This window comes from Dendrobates tinctorius, unplaced genomic scaffold (assembly GCF_039654945.1).
Source record: "Dendrobates tinctorius isolate UK_male_01 unplaced genomic scaffold, ASM3965494v1 ptg000177l, whole genome shotgun sequence".
Lineage (NCBI taxonomy): Eukaryota > Metazoa > Chordata > Amphibia > Anura > Dendrobatidae > Dendrobates > Dendrobates tinctorius.
The window spans coordinates 3,032,382-3,047,548 of NW_027361844.1; the positions used below are offsets into that span (position 1 = coordinate 3,032,382).

General features: G+C 45.6%; 1 protein-coding gene across 2 annotated transcripts in view; it reads right to left on the reverse strand.

Annotated features, from left to right (window-relative positions):
- Window positions 1-212: 212 nt before the first annotated feature.
- The window catches only part of ORC2 (origin recognition complex subunit 2), a 90,758-nt gene continuing 75,803 nt past the window's right edge, over window positions 213-15,167 (reverse strand). The window contains exons 14-17 of one of the 2 annotated variants that reach the window (XM_073551465.1): window positions 12,016-12,187; window positions 11,834-11,895; window positions 8,442-8,560; window positions 213-1,355 (exon numbers count right to left, since the gene is read on the reverse strand). In XM_073551465.1, the coding sequence (XP_073407566.1) occupies window positions 1,269-1,355; window positions 8,442-8,560; window positions 11,834-11,895; window positions 12,016-12,187 (440 nt within the window). In that variant the 3' untranslated portion in view covers window positions 213-1,268. The remainder of the gene's footprint in view (window positions 1,356-8,441; window positions 8,561-11,833; window positions 11,896-12,015; window positions 12,188-15,167) is intronic. The other variant, XR_012221385.1, reaches the window with a different exon arrangement.

Here is a 15,167-nt window from a genome sequence, read left to right on the forward strand (position 1 = left end):
TGCCAATTATAGATATGCCTTGTTGATAGGTTCCTACCTAAAAAGAGTGAATGCTATCATAACGTCTAAAAGGTACAGCAACAAACAATTAGTTTGATTTATAAATACAACCACATTTTAGTTTGTTTTTTTTTGGCCCAAAAAGATGTCAGTGTTTTTCAAACGATTTGTCCAAATTATGAGTGACATTAAAGGTGGAAAAAGATCTGAAATTATTATTTTTGGTACTATTTTATTCTTTTTACATGACAAAAACCTGGCATCTACTAACAGTGTAACAGGGGTGTGTAGACTTTTTATATCCTCTGTGTATGTCATTCTCTGTTTAGCTATTCATGAATTGCAGACACAACTTTCCCCTTGATGCTGGTTATAAAACATATACATTTTTTGTTCCTCTATGTGACGTTTTCATGATGCAGATTCCTTGGCTCACCTACTGTTACTCGAGATGGCCACAGCACTTCTCGGATGACCTGATGAATTGTGGCGCAGTATTTCTGGGACACTCCCATCTGCTCACAGAATAGCTAGCTGTGCAAGAGGAGCTGTCAATGCAAGAGTAAGGGTCAAAGGTGCACTGTGTCCATCTAAAGTGACAGCTGTGGAGCCGGGGAATTGGCGGATCTGCAGCACAAAACCTCAGAAGAAAGGCAGCAGCATCTAATAGATATTCTACAACGTTTATGAAAACTATAAAGTTGCTTAACGTATGCTTCCATAGTAAAAATATTTAATATATAATGTAATCAAAGGCAAAAATAAACCAACATTATTTTCTCTTCCATTTTCATGAAACAATGCACAAAAACTGCCCAACTGTATTTGAAGACATCATGTAATAGAATATAAAATTACACTTAATCAAAATGAATGCCATGAAAAGTGAAGCAAGAGCCGATACCAATCAGACTCAATTTCGCATTTCCCAAACGGCTCTTGAAATATTAAAGTAGTGACTGGATGGCTACGGGCAAGTGCTCCACTATTCTACTGCACTATATTTCATATTTTAGTCGCTAATCTATCATTGTTTTTGACCCACTGCATTATAACATGCTCATAATCAATGTTAACCGATCGCCGCACAGCAGCCAATAGACAATGCGATGTTCATGTACATCTCAAGATGTAAAAACTAAGACTGCTCAGTATTGTACCACCAAATATACACAATGACAATATATCTGTAAGGCACGTTCTCCTAGTGAAGGTCTAGCCCTCTGAGCAGGGTATCTATCACAGTTCCTGCCCTATATGATGACTTGTTATCCTTCTTTGTCTTCCATGTCCAGAAAATCAGTTAAGGTCCCAAAATCCAATGGGATGAGCAAGTATTCCACACCATCTAGGCCCTGTCAATGATAATGTAAGTGGGTTTTAAATTAGTGTGATTTTATGCCATTTTACCTTTCCAAAAAAATCATACAGTTCAATCCAAGTATAGGCGCTTGGTGCATCATGGTGCGGCCAAACAATTAAGTACACCTACTTCTTTTTCATTCATTTCCACATAGATATTAGAGGACTTCTCCAGAATTTTATATCACTGTTAACTTCAAGACGAGACCTGATGTCTGGACTGCTTTGCTGTGTGGACTGGAACACGGTCCGCGAATACCCAGTACACTTTCCGGTCTTTTGGTGCTGTACGAGATAGGAGTACAGCACAAAGAGACCACACCCTGTTCCAGTCTACACAGCAAAGCAGTCAAGACTGCAGCTGAAAGCAGATCTCTCCTAGAAGTTAACACTAATATAAAGTTCTGGAGATCTTTACCAACTTTAAAGGAAAAATATTTATGCTGACCCATCTGGGAGCATCCTAAAGAAGGGGCAAAAACGGATTCTAAAGCTGGCTCACTTACTGGGCTTCTTGCTGTTGTTTTGATAAAACAATATGCTATCTGCTCCAGCTCTGCTAGTAATCAAGGTCTCTGTTTCCAATTAACATGGTTACAGATTGGGAAGCAAATCTAGAGAGTTTTATTTAGACTTCCCATAGTTCTGCTCTGTTGAAGTTTCCTTTGCCATTTATGGTACTTTTCAAATCAATAGCATTTGTAAAAAAACAAACAAACAAAAAAACAAAACCTAAATCAGCAGCTATGATGGTAAGGCCTCTTTCACACATCAGGTTTTCGCCGTCAGGCACGATCCGGCGCTTTTGACAGAAACCGGATCCGGCGAAATGCAATGCCGGATCCGGTTTCCCCCCCATTGACTTGCATTTGCGCCGGATCGCGCCGGATGGCCATGCGTTTCATCCGGTTTTCGCCGGATCCGGCAATGTGTCGCGATCCGGCGTCTGGAAAAAACGTCTACTGTAACGTTTTTTTGTCTCCGGCGAAAAAGCCGGACACGCCGGATCCGGCGCGTCCGGCTTTTTCACACAATGAAAGCCTATGAGCGCCGCAATGCGCCGGATCCGGCGAAAGCCAGATCCGGTGGCCGGATCTGGTTTTTTTGGTCTGAGCATGCTCAGTAGCTCTGCCCACAAGACATATATAAAAGCAAGACAGTGGGACCCACAGCCACACCCAACATGCCACCCAAGCCAAGAACCAGGAGAAGGCAGCAGACATCTGCAGCACCATCAGCACCACCACCACCCCAAATGGAGCAGCAAATGGAACATGCTGAGGAAGGGAGTCCAGCAGCAGATGAGAGACGGTAATTATCAAATCCCCCATTCCTCCAAACTAGGGCCATGGAATATCAAGATATTCATTGGCCCTTTGTTTCTCTTTATTCAACAGCCGCCAAAGAGATGCAGCAGCAGCAGCAGCAGAAATGGCATCACTGGCAGCAGCAACAGCAGCAGCAATACCCACAGCCATGGAGTCTGGCCATCAACAGGACAGCACATTTTCTTCTGGGAGCCCTCCCTCGCATCGTCAGCGTTTGACGGTAAGTTTTTATCTCCAAAATCCATCATCTCTGTAATATATGTCTATTCATTGACTTTTATTTCAAAACAGGAATCACAAGATGAAGAGGAGCTCCCAGAAGAAGAAGGAAGGGGTGGACAGACACCTGGAGTGGGCTCACAATTGGTAAGTTTTTGGCATCAAACGCAGAAACACAACATCACACTACACACAACACATAGAAAACAATGTTCTGCAGACCACACACAGCAAACAAATGCCTACATCCAAAGACATAACATTTTTTGTTTTCTTCTCTAGTATTCCCAATCTGGTGCTCGGCCAAGAGGTCCTCGCAGTGCCTCCCCAGGGTCGTCGGCGACAGCAACGCGGCGGTCACCAGCGTGTAAGTATAAATATTTTTGCTTTGTTTTTTTGCACTTTTTATTTCATTTCTTTTGTGGAGGCTAATTATGTTATTTTTGTCTTTTTCTTTAACAGCCTTCACAGCGTGCTCCCGACTCGGACGGTGAGGATGGAGGGATTGATGTGGACCGCCTCATCGATCTCGTCAGAGAAAGGGAGCCGCTCTGGAATATGGCTGACCGCCGCCACGCTGACCTGATAGTTACCCGACGACTCTGGGAGGAAATCTGTTCTCTCCTTGTGGGCCGCTGGGAGGACCTCGAAGCTCGGGCCCAGATTAAAGAGCGTAAGTATATACAGTACCGGTTGCTTGATGTAAACCAGTGTTTCCCGAACTCCAGTCCTCGTGGTCCCCACGGATCATGTGTTCAGGATTTCTATTCACTATGGAAATCCTGAAAACATGACCCCTGGGGACCATGAGGACTGGAGTTTGTGAAACACTGATGTTGTATACTAACCACTCCTTTCTCGTTTCAGGGAACAGAATTGTGAATCGGTGGCGGTCTGTGAGGGATCGTTTCAAGAAGGAGTTCAATAAAGAGATGCGGGCCCCGAGTGGATCTGGAGGACGCAGGAGCAAGTACAAGTACGCACAAGCCCTGTCGTTCCTCCGGGAAACAATGCTCACCAGAAGGTAAATATTACACACCACATGTGAAAAGAATGTTAGATGTAACTTTTTTTTTTCAGCCAGGGCCATACCATGTCAGTATTTTAATTGTTTTTTTTTCTCTTTATTACACAGCACGGTGAGCAGCACTCGGGAGCCTGCACGATTGGACCCTTCTGAGGCGATCCCTGAGGAGACCGGCACCGAGGGACACTTCGACCGCCCCGGTACATCTGCACCTTCCCAGCCTTCCCACACATTTGACCCATCTGTCCCATCCACCAGCACAGGAGCATCGTGGCCGCCTACATTACATGAAGCTGCTGGTGAGGAGATCGCTTTCCCTTTACCACACCCTTCTGCCCCTGCCACCTCTAGTACACCTGCGGGTACTGGGCGGCAGCGGCAGAGGGGTCAGGAAAAGAGTTATGCGCAAGAGTTCTTGCATCTGAATGCATCTTTCCAGAACTGTCTCAAAGTCTTGTCAGAGCAAATCTCCGCAGGCTTTCAGCAGATCAACTCCAGCATTCTGGAGGTGAAGACACTTCTGCAAACCATGCATTCAGAAGCAAGATCTTCGCCAAACCACACCTTTTTCAGGTCTGTTGTGGAGCGCATGGAAACGCTATCTCCTACCCAGCAGATGCATGTAATGCATTCGTGCCACGGTGCTCTACAGCAGGTTACCTCCCAACCTCCACCTCCCACCACTGTAGTTCCTCCATCTGCACCCCCTCCAGCCACTTTCCATCCTCCCCCTCCTATTACATCTGCACCCCCTCCAGCCACTTTCCATCCTCCCCCTCCTATTACATACCAGCAACCTCACCAGTACCAGCAACCTCCCCAGTACCAGACATCTCCCCACTTCCAGCAACCTGCCCCGTACCAAACTCCTTCCCCGTACCAAACTCCTTCCCCATACAACTTTCCATCAACATTATCTGCTCCTACAGTCCCTGCCCAACCCTCCACTCCACCGCCCACCACCTCTTCTGCCTCCCACATGTCCACCCATTCTGTAGCTTTTTCCACACCATCACCTCTAACTGTTCCTTCCCCACCATGATCCCAGTCCTCTCTCCACACACCCAGTGTCGAAGTGTCCCGCAGCCCCTCCAGCAGTATTTCCACCCCACAGTACACAGATTTGTAATGTGTGTTTTTTGTAATAAAAATGCCCATTGGGTTTAAAACCTTTATTAAAAAAGTTTTTTGCACTTTAAAAACATTTTACAAAAAAAAAAAAAATTTAAATAAAAGTTAAATTATCGTTTCACAATGGTTGTCTGTCATTTCTTTCTGCGGCGAACTATGTTTTAAAAAAAGGTTAAATACAGGGTATTTCAAAGGTAAAAAGGTATTCAAAACCAGGTATATAACTGTGGGTAAATTTTAGCTTTTTGCCACAGTTGTGTTCCTGGTTGTGTTTGAAGCAAAGTATTTCACCTAAAAAGTTGTGTTTATTGTTGGTGATTTCATAACAATGTACACAACTTTTGTTAAAAGGTGAAATACTTTGCATAAAACACAACCAGGTACACACCTGTGGCCTAAAGGTAAAAATAGTAAGACCATGACAAGATAGCCAACTTTGGTTGGCAAAGGTATATACTGTTGGTCCAGAAGGTACACAAGTTTGGTTAGGGCACAAATCTTTCACACTCTGTCATCCTGCCAGTGTACTCTGCCTTGAGGTGACATAAAGTATAGTGCAAAATTGTCCCTCATTACTGAAACCGTCACAGAACTTCTAGTGGTAATATTTCCAATGACAACATCCATCTTCGCCAGTAACTTGCTCTTCTCTCCAACCTGCACTTTCTTCTCTACAACCTGTCAAAGAAGGGCTGTAGGAACATGCTATATCTAGTTTTCCAGTAGCCAATCCCGTTCGGAAGGCCACAAGGGTAAATTTTAAAAACCGGATCCGGCGTAATCCGTCGAAAAACGGATATAAAAACGGATAGAAAAACGGATGAACCGGATGAGACGGATCCGGTTTTGTCTGTCAAGAACAAGACGGATCCGGCAGAAAACCGGATCCTGCACTTCAGGTTTTACAAAACATTTGCCGGATCCGGCATTCCGGCACGACGCCGGATCGCGCCTGACGCCGAAAACCTGATGTGTGAAAGTAGCCTTACATGAACAAGCTCTTAATAAATATCTTTCAGATGCCCGGCTGTTAGCCTTATAATTACCATTTCAGTCACAGAGAAGCCTGGAGCATGCCTTTGCCTTGTTTGCCTTTTCATAACACGGCATCACTTTACATACCATATACCTAATTTTGCCACAAAAAAACTGGGTAAGCTTAATGACTCGAGTATAAGTCAGGTATGCATTGTCCCCCTCATCTCTCTCCTGGTATGCATGGTTCCCCCATCCCTGTCATTGTATGCATGCCTCCCCGTCCCTGTATGCATGGTTCCCCCATCCCTGTCATTGTATGCATGGTTCCCCCATCCCTGTCATTGTATGCATGCCTCCCCGTCCCTGTATGCATGGTTCCCCCATCCCTGTCATTGTATGCATGCCTCCCCGTCCCTGTATGCATGGTTCCCCCATCCCTGTCATTGTATGCATGCCTTCCCGTCCCTGTATGCAAGGTTCCCCCATCCCTATCATTGTATGCATGCCTCCCTGTATGCATGGTTCCCCTGTCCCTGTATGCGCATGGCTTCCCTGTCCCTGTCATTGTATGCATGGCTCCCACGTCGCTGTCCTGGTATGCATGATTCCTGTTAAAAAAACAAAACAAAACAAAACATCCTATGTACCGGCCTGCGCACCCTCGCTGGCACTGCACCTCGTTCCAGCGCCAGCAGCAATTCCAGCCGAGCGATCACGTGGCCCCGCTCATTAAAGTAATGAATATGCACTCCACACCCATGGGAGTGGAAAGGGCGTGCATATTCATTACCTTAATGAGCGGGGCCATGTGATCGCTCGGCCGGAAGAACTGGTGGCGCCGGAACGAACGAGATGCAGCAACGGGCGTGCAGGTACGCGAGTAGCATGTGCTGGAAGTCGGCGGCTGCAGCTGTCACTATTTGCTATTACAGCAGCGGCACAGGCTTTAGCCACAGCCGCGGGCTCCTGCCTCTGTGACCCGCTGCTTCGCCGCTACCCTTCCCCCTGGCTTTCTGGGACAATTGACTCATGTATAAGCTGAGGGGGGAGTTTTCAGCACAAAAAAATGTGCTGAAAGAAAACTCGGCTAATACACGAGTATACACTCACTGGCCACTTTATTAGGTACACCATGCTAGTAAGGGGTTGGACCCCCTTTTGCCTTCAGAACTGCCTCAATTCTTCGTGGCAGAGATTCAACAAGGTGCTGGAAGCATTCCTCAGAGATTTTGGACCATATTGACATGATGGCATCACACAGTTGGCGCAGATTTGTCGGCTGCACATCCCTGATGCGAATCTCCCGTTCCACCACATCCCAAAGATGCTCTATTGGATTGAGATCTGGTGACTGAGGAGGCCATTTGAGTACAGTAAACTCATTGTCATGTTCAAGAAACCAATCTGAGATGATTCGAGCTTTATGACATGGCGCATTATCCTGCTGAAAGTAGCCATCAGATGTTGGGTACATTGTGGTCATAAAGGGATGGACATGGTCAGCAACAATACTCAGGTAGGCTGTGGCGTTGCAACGATGCTCAATTGGTACCAAGGGGCCCAAAGAGTGCCCAGAAAAAATTCCCCACACCATGACACCACCACCACCAGCCTGAACCGTTGATACAAGGCAGGATGGATCCATGCTTTCATGTTGTTTACGCCAAATTCTGACCCTACCATCCGAATGTCGCAGCAGAAATCGAGACTCATCAGACCAGGCAACGTTTTTCCAATCTTCTACTGTCCAATTTCGATGAGCTTGTGCAAATTGTAGCCTCAGTTTCCTGTTCTTAGCTGAGAGGAGTGGTACCCAGTGTGGTCTTCTGCTGCTGTAGCCCATCTGCCTCAAAGTTCGACGCACTGTGCGTTCAGAGATGCTCTTCTGCCTACCTTGGTTGTAACGGGTGGCAATTTGAGTCACTGTTGCCTTTCTATCAGCTCGAACCAGTCTGCCCATTCTCCTCTGACCTCTGGCATCAACATGGCATTTCCGGCCACAGAACTGCCGCTCACTGGATTTTTTTTCTTTTTCGGACCATTCTCTGTAAACCCTAGAGATGGTTGTGCGTGAAAATCCCAGTAGATCAGCAGTTTCTGAAATACTCAGACCAGCCCTTCTGGCACCAACAATCATGCCACGTTCAAAGGCACTCAAATCACCTTTCTTCCCCATACTGATGCTCGGTTTGAACTGCAGGAGATTGTCTTGACCATGTCTACATGCCTAAATGCACTGAGTTGCCGCCATGTGATTGGCTGATTAGAAATTAAGTCTTAACACACAGTTGGACAGGTGTACCTAATAAAGTGGCCAGTGAGTGTATACGGTATATGATGATATTGTTCTGAAAAACAATACATTGCATAATGCTCGATTGAACCATTAAATCTACCTTTTTAGTTCGGATCAGCTTGTGGTCTCTAAATTCAGTCAGCTGAGCTCTTAGCGTCAAATCGCTGTTAACAAGAAAGGCTTCACGACATTGCTGATAAAAATCTTGAAAGGAGAGACCTAAAATAATGTTAAATAAAATTCAAGATTCAGTTCATACAATAATTTATTAAAAAAAAAAAACACCTGGATTTTTAGCATGTAGGAAGCAGGACTCTGTGAACCCCAAAATGTCAAAAGTCAGTTCTCAGTAAGGGACTTTAAAAAGGTTATCTGGGACTGTAAAACACTTAGCTTATCCTCAAAATTAGACTGGTTGGGGTAAGACAGTCAGCATCCTGACGATCAGGTGTTTCAAGGGGACAAAGCACTTTGACAACAAATGGAATGAAATTGTATTACCAGGCACAGGTCTTATGTACTACACGGCAGGTGGCAGCTGTCAAACTCAAACAGCAGCATTTAAAGGGGTTGTCCGATGAACAAAATTCATTTTAATCAATATATTTTGGAATGATAATTTCCACAATTAGATGTGTTTAAATAAAATGTTCCTGTGCTGAGATAATCTTATAAATGTGCCCCTGCTGTGTACTGTGTAATGGCTGTGTCTGAGCGTGCAGGAACATGGTCTGATCATAACACAGCTCCCGGGCATTGGGGGAGGGAACAGAGACTACACAAACAGGACAGAAGGGGATCACAAATAATTCTTTCTTGGAGGCAAAACATTTTTTTAAAAACAGGCAGTATGTTTTATCTCACAAAAAGAACCAGCTGTGACCCCCTGTTGTCCTGTCTGTATCCTCTCTTTTGCTTTCTCCTCTGCCCAGGAAATGCGGTATGATCAGAACATGTTCCTGCACGGTCAGACACAGCCATTACACAGTACACAGCAGGGCACATTTATAAGATTATCTCAGCACAGGGACATTTAATTTAAAAACATCCAATTGTGGAGCTTATTATTCCAAGATCCATTGATTAAAGTTACCGTATATAGTCGTGTATAAGCCAAGATTTTCAGCACTTTTTTTGTGCTGAAAATGCCCACTCGGCTTATACACGAGTCATGGTGCAGAAACCAGCGGGGGAGCAGCGGCAGGAGCTGGTGGCTGGGACATCATACTCACCCTGCTGTACCATCGCTGAATGTCCCCTGCATCCTCCGTTGTCCGAGGACTGGCAGCTTCTTTCTGTGTTGAGCGATCACATGATACCGCTCATTAAAATCATGAATATGGACACAACTCCACTCTCATAGGCGTGGCGCCCATATTCATGACCTTGATGAGTGGTACCACGTGATCGCTCAACACAGGAAGAAGCTACCGCACCAGGATAACAGAGGATGCATGGATGCTCAGCAATGGCACAGCGGGGTGAGTATGACGACGGGGGGGGAAGCATGGGGCAGCATGGAGCAGGACGGGAAAGCACGGAGGATGGGGGAAGCATGGGGGAGCACGGAGCAGGACGGGGGAAGCATGGGGGAGCACGGAGTAGGACGGGGAAAGCATGGGGGAGCACGGAGTAGGACGGGGGGAAGCACGGAGTAGGACGGGGGAAGCACGGAGCAGGACGGGTGAGCACGGAGCAGGACGGGGGGAGCACGGAGCAGGACGGGGGGAGCACGGAGCAGGACGGGGGGAGCACGGAGCAGGACGGGGGGAGCACCGAGGAAGACGGGGGGGAGCACCGAGGAAGACGGGGGGGGGAGCACCGAGGAAGACGGGGGGGAGCACCGAGGAAGACGGGGGGGGGAGCACCGAGGAAGACGGGGGGGGGAGCACCGAGGAAGACGGGGAGGGGGGGGAGCACCGAGGAATACGGGGGGGGGAGCACCGAGGGAGACGGGGGGGGGAAGCACCGAAGAAGACGGGGAGCACCGAGGAAGACGGGGGGGGAGCACCGAGGAAGGCGGGGGGGAGCACCGAGGAAGGCGGGGGGGAGCACCGAGGAAGACGGGGGGGGGGAGCACCGAGGAAGACGGGGGGGAGCACCGAGGAAGACGGGGGAGGGGGGAGCACCGAGGAAGACGGGGGGGGGGAGCACCGAGGAAGACGGGGGGGAGCACCGAGGAAGACGGGAGTGCACTGAGCAGTATGGAGGAAGACAGGGTGCTGAGCCATACATAGAAGGATGGGATGGGATGGGGGAGCTGATCCATGCATACTGGGAGGAGAGCCATACAGAGCAGGACAGGGATGAGGAGACAATGTACACCTGGCTTATACTTGAGTCAATAAGCTTACCCAGTTTTCTGTGGCAAAATTAGGGGCCTCAGCTTATACTTTGGTCGGCTTATACTCGAGTATATACGGTAACTTTATTTGTGAGAAAACACTTTTAAGTTATTAATTCCTGGGGAGGGGCATGAGGAGTTAATTAAAGGGGATCTGTCACCCCATATTAGTCTTATCAGCTGCGGCCACCGCCATCAGGGGCTTATCTACAGTATTCTGCAATGCTGTAGATAAGCCCCCCGATGTAACCTGAAAGATAAGAAAAAAAAAAGTTAGATTATACTTACCCAGGCGTTTGGTCCGGTTCAATGGGTGTCGCCGTCCCGTCCGGCGCCTCCCATCTTCATACGATGATGTCGTCCTCCTTGCTTCTCCCTCGGCTCCTGCGCAGGCGTACTTTATCTGCCCTGTTGAGGGCAGAGAAGAGTACTGCAGTGCGCAGGCGCCGGAGTTCTCTGACCTTTCCCAGCGCCTGTGCACTACAGTATTTTCCTCTGCCCTCAAGAGGGCAGATAAAGTACGCCTGCGCAGGAGCCGAGGGAGAAGCAAGGAGGAAGACATCATCGTATGAAGATGGGAGGTGCCGGACCGGACCACAACACCCACTGCACCGGACCCTGCCCCCCGGTGAATATAATCTAACTCGTTTTTCTTATCTTTCAGGTTACATCAGGGCTTATCTACTTATTACAGAATGCTGTAGATAAGCCCCTGATGGCGGTGGCCGCAGCTTATAGGGCTAAAATTGGGTGACAGATTCCCCTTAAAGCACCCATCAATCTTCTATTGGTGCGGTTCCCATGGTTTCCCATGACAGATCGGTGCCTGCATTCTGACATTCCTACGAATCTCAGACTGTGATTTTAAAAAGTTTCATCATACGCTGCAAAATTAAGGTATTTCCATACACTGTGCAAGCAATTGCAGGTTCAAATCCCCTAAAAGGGAATGAAAAAAACAAAAGTTTTATTTTTTGCAACGTTTAAATCATCCCTCTTTTCCCAGCCCCCCAAAAATGAATCAATACCAACATATTTGGTATTGTGCATCCATAACAGTCTAATCTATCAAGATCTAAAATATTTAACTCATACGATATAACCCAGAAGAAACTGAACTTGCAGAATTGCCCTTTTCATTCTCATACCTGTATAGGAAGGGTTGTCTTTGTTGGCCATCTGATACTCTGCAAGTAGACGGAAAATACCCCTAAGGAGCAAGATATTTAGATTTATTAACGTATGTCTCTGTTGTAGTAATATAAAGTAATGTAACAGTAGAAAGATGCTTTCATACAAGTACTTTCTGCAATAAAGAGGTTTTATGTACCTGGCATTAGGTGTGAGACTGCGGAGAACGTGAGTGAGAGAGCTGAGGGCTAGTGCTCCAGAGCGTTTCACCAGCAATGAGTTTTCATAGGATGTCTCTTCTATGTAGGGACTGTAAGTGGTCGTTTCATACCAGAGCCAGTTATAGAGGCTTTGCTTTGACTGATCCCACACTGGAGACCAAGGAAAAACAATTATATAAAAGTTAATAAATACTGAATTGTTAGGTATCTGTAGAATAATTTTCCCGTCATGTTCATTAGAGGACTATGATGATGGTTTTGGGTAAAATGACAGTAGATGGACACCAAGAAAAGATAACTGTTAGCTCCTCCAGCAGACAATACTGGAATAAGACGGGAATAGATCATAATGGGGAAAAAAAAAGTATGAGAAGCTGATGGGAAAAATAAATATCACCTTCGAGAAAAACGATCATAACAAATGAACTAACTTGGATGGGCCGTGTTCCCAATGAAGGATGAAGATTTCACTGAGCCGAAAAATCCAAACATTTCATCTGCGACCCACAGGTGGAACAATTTGGATTTTTATTAGCGTGAAGTCTTTTGATTGGTGGACCATTAAAAAGCTATTCCTAGAGGTGGAGGAAAAAAGTACTTAGCCTACCAATGAAAGGGAGTGGGCCATAACAAGTAAAGGGTGGCTCTTTTCCCACTCACCAGTATGCAGAGTCTATGGTCATCATGGAAGTTGCCATACCCATCCTGGAACCCCAAAGTGGGCGTCTGGCCGATAAAGAGAAACCATATAAGAAAACTTAATGTGAAAACTAAAACCAAAGTATGGAGAGACAGATTCCCAGGGTGGAAATGAGAGACAAAAAATGGAGAATGTGATTCTTAACTGAAAAACTAAAACTGCTTTGTGTAGAAAGAAGGGGGCTGGGAGGAGGACCACTTTCTCGTGGTGAATCCAAATACATGAAGATTTACAAGTTCACAGACCAATCACCAAAAAGCCTACCTTCTAAAATCAGTGGTAGATGCTGTCTAGGGGTTAAAAAGGATTATACTACAGACTGATAAGTTGGTCATGATGCTATGGAGCCATTGGCGAAGAGAAGGGATGCATAGAAATGGCTACGATTTTTGTTGCCAAAGGGGTCAAGTTGTGTGTTAAAACCAGGAGGAAGACTTTTTCTCTAGAATGGCCTGCATCATCTGCCCAGAGAAAAGTAGGGCCCAATTCATAATTTGCATTTTTGTTTTTTTAAGTCACTTTTCTTTTTGTCTCGTGGTATTTGTTGATGGGTTTTTTTAGTCAAATTCTTCAAAATGGTGCATGTTATTAATAAATTTTGTGTAAAATCACAAACAGCCTTTATTTTTATCTAACACTTTTTGTGGCTTTTTAGCCCAAAAAGTCACATTCTGCAAAATGTTCACAAATCCACAGACACATAAAAATCACTAGGGGGACAAAAAATTAACGAATCAGCCCAAAATATATCCACAATGAAGAAAAAAAAAACAAAACAAAAAAAGGCAGAAACATAAAAAACAACTTAAAAAAGGCCCAAATTAACAGAATAAAGAGAAAATCAACATCATCATAAACTAGGCATAAAAAAGCACAAATGCAATAATATATCAAGCCCTTTGTGTTCTCTAGATGATGGCTCTTAAGAGAGAGGATCTTATTCAGAATGGGAAATGCCAAGGAGTGTTGGCAAGTAGCGTGATCATACCAGGCTCACGGAGATGAGCACCACTGAGATAACTTTTACTTTGATTTTATTGATGATCCGGAGGTTAATGAAATAGTTGGAAAGCTGGGGTTGAAGCTGAGGGATCTTGTGTCCCGGATACGAAACCAGGCAGCTTCTGGTTCGGTCTGGGTGCCATGAGGTCCATGTCAGGGATACCTGCCATTAGCAGGTCTCTCTGAATATTTCAGAAGGAAGTGTGCACTCTACTGAGTCGATCAGTTCTAAAATGATATAGTCTGTGATCCAATTGTTCAATCCTGGAAGGTGAACTGCAGATAAAGCTGCTTTTTTGTGCTTCTACCCACTTTAGGATGGCTGCAGACCTGAGGATACAACCTGAAACGTTTAGGGTAGGTAACAGAGTTTAGACAGACAGTGCCATGTCGAAGGGACACAAGGTTGTCCCGATGTTCCAGCGTGAACAAAGTACTCCTGTGTGTGCCACACACCCTGAACCATGAGAATCTGGAAGACCCTTCCACTGTCTGTGATACTGGCTCCTGTCATCATAACCAACCACTGAAGTAACAGGAAAAAGCAGTTGGGCCAGCTTGAGTTAATAGTATCTCCCATCGTGAGTGTGGGACTTATAGGGGTAGAAGAGTGATACGATTATAGGAGTTTGTGGACTTGTTCCACCAAGTTACAAAAACATTTTGAAGGGAGGGAAAAAGGTGGAACTGGTTGTAAAGTTTAGACTACATGGAGGAGATCATCAATCCCAGCATCATCAAGAAGAGATGTATTGATAGGGGAAAGACCAAACATGTAGCTTTGTTTACAAACAAAGTTTGTAAAATGGGAGACGATCTTGTTCTGGGCTGTGATGAAGCGCTTGGCCAGAGATGATAGGCACTGAAAAGGGGAAAGAAAACGCTTGGGGCTGTTAAGGGTCACGAAATAGGGTGCTGCTTCAACATTACAAGAGGAGAAAAACCGTCAAAGAAGAAATGATCTTTGTGAAAATTGGAGCTTTTGTCAATTCAAATTTGAAAGTGACATGTAGTGACTAGACTGCAAAAAAAAGTGGGAACTTCTAGTGGACAATGTGCAGGTATGCATCTACAGAGGAAGATCATCCATCTGAAAGCAGTAGACCTTGACTTAATGATTGAGAGCCCTCAGACCTAAAACTGGATATATTTTTCTTCTTTTTTTCAGTACCACAAAAAGAAGGGATGGGATATTAAAAAAAAAATCAAAACTGAACAGCAAGATAAAAGACATAAGCCTTGTAGAGTTAGGGGTACTGAGTGGAAGATGTGATCTGAGGATATAGGGAAAAAACAGCTAGCTATCCCACCCTCCATGCTGACTCAAGTGGGGGAAAGTGAACTTGCAGGATGTAGTCCTGGAAGGTCAAGGGCAACACAAGGGACATGGTTTAACCCCTTAACCCCCAAGGGTGGTTTGCACGTTAA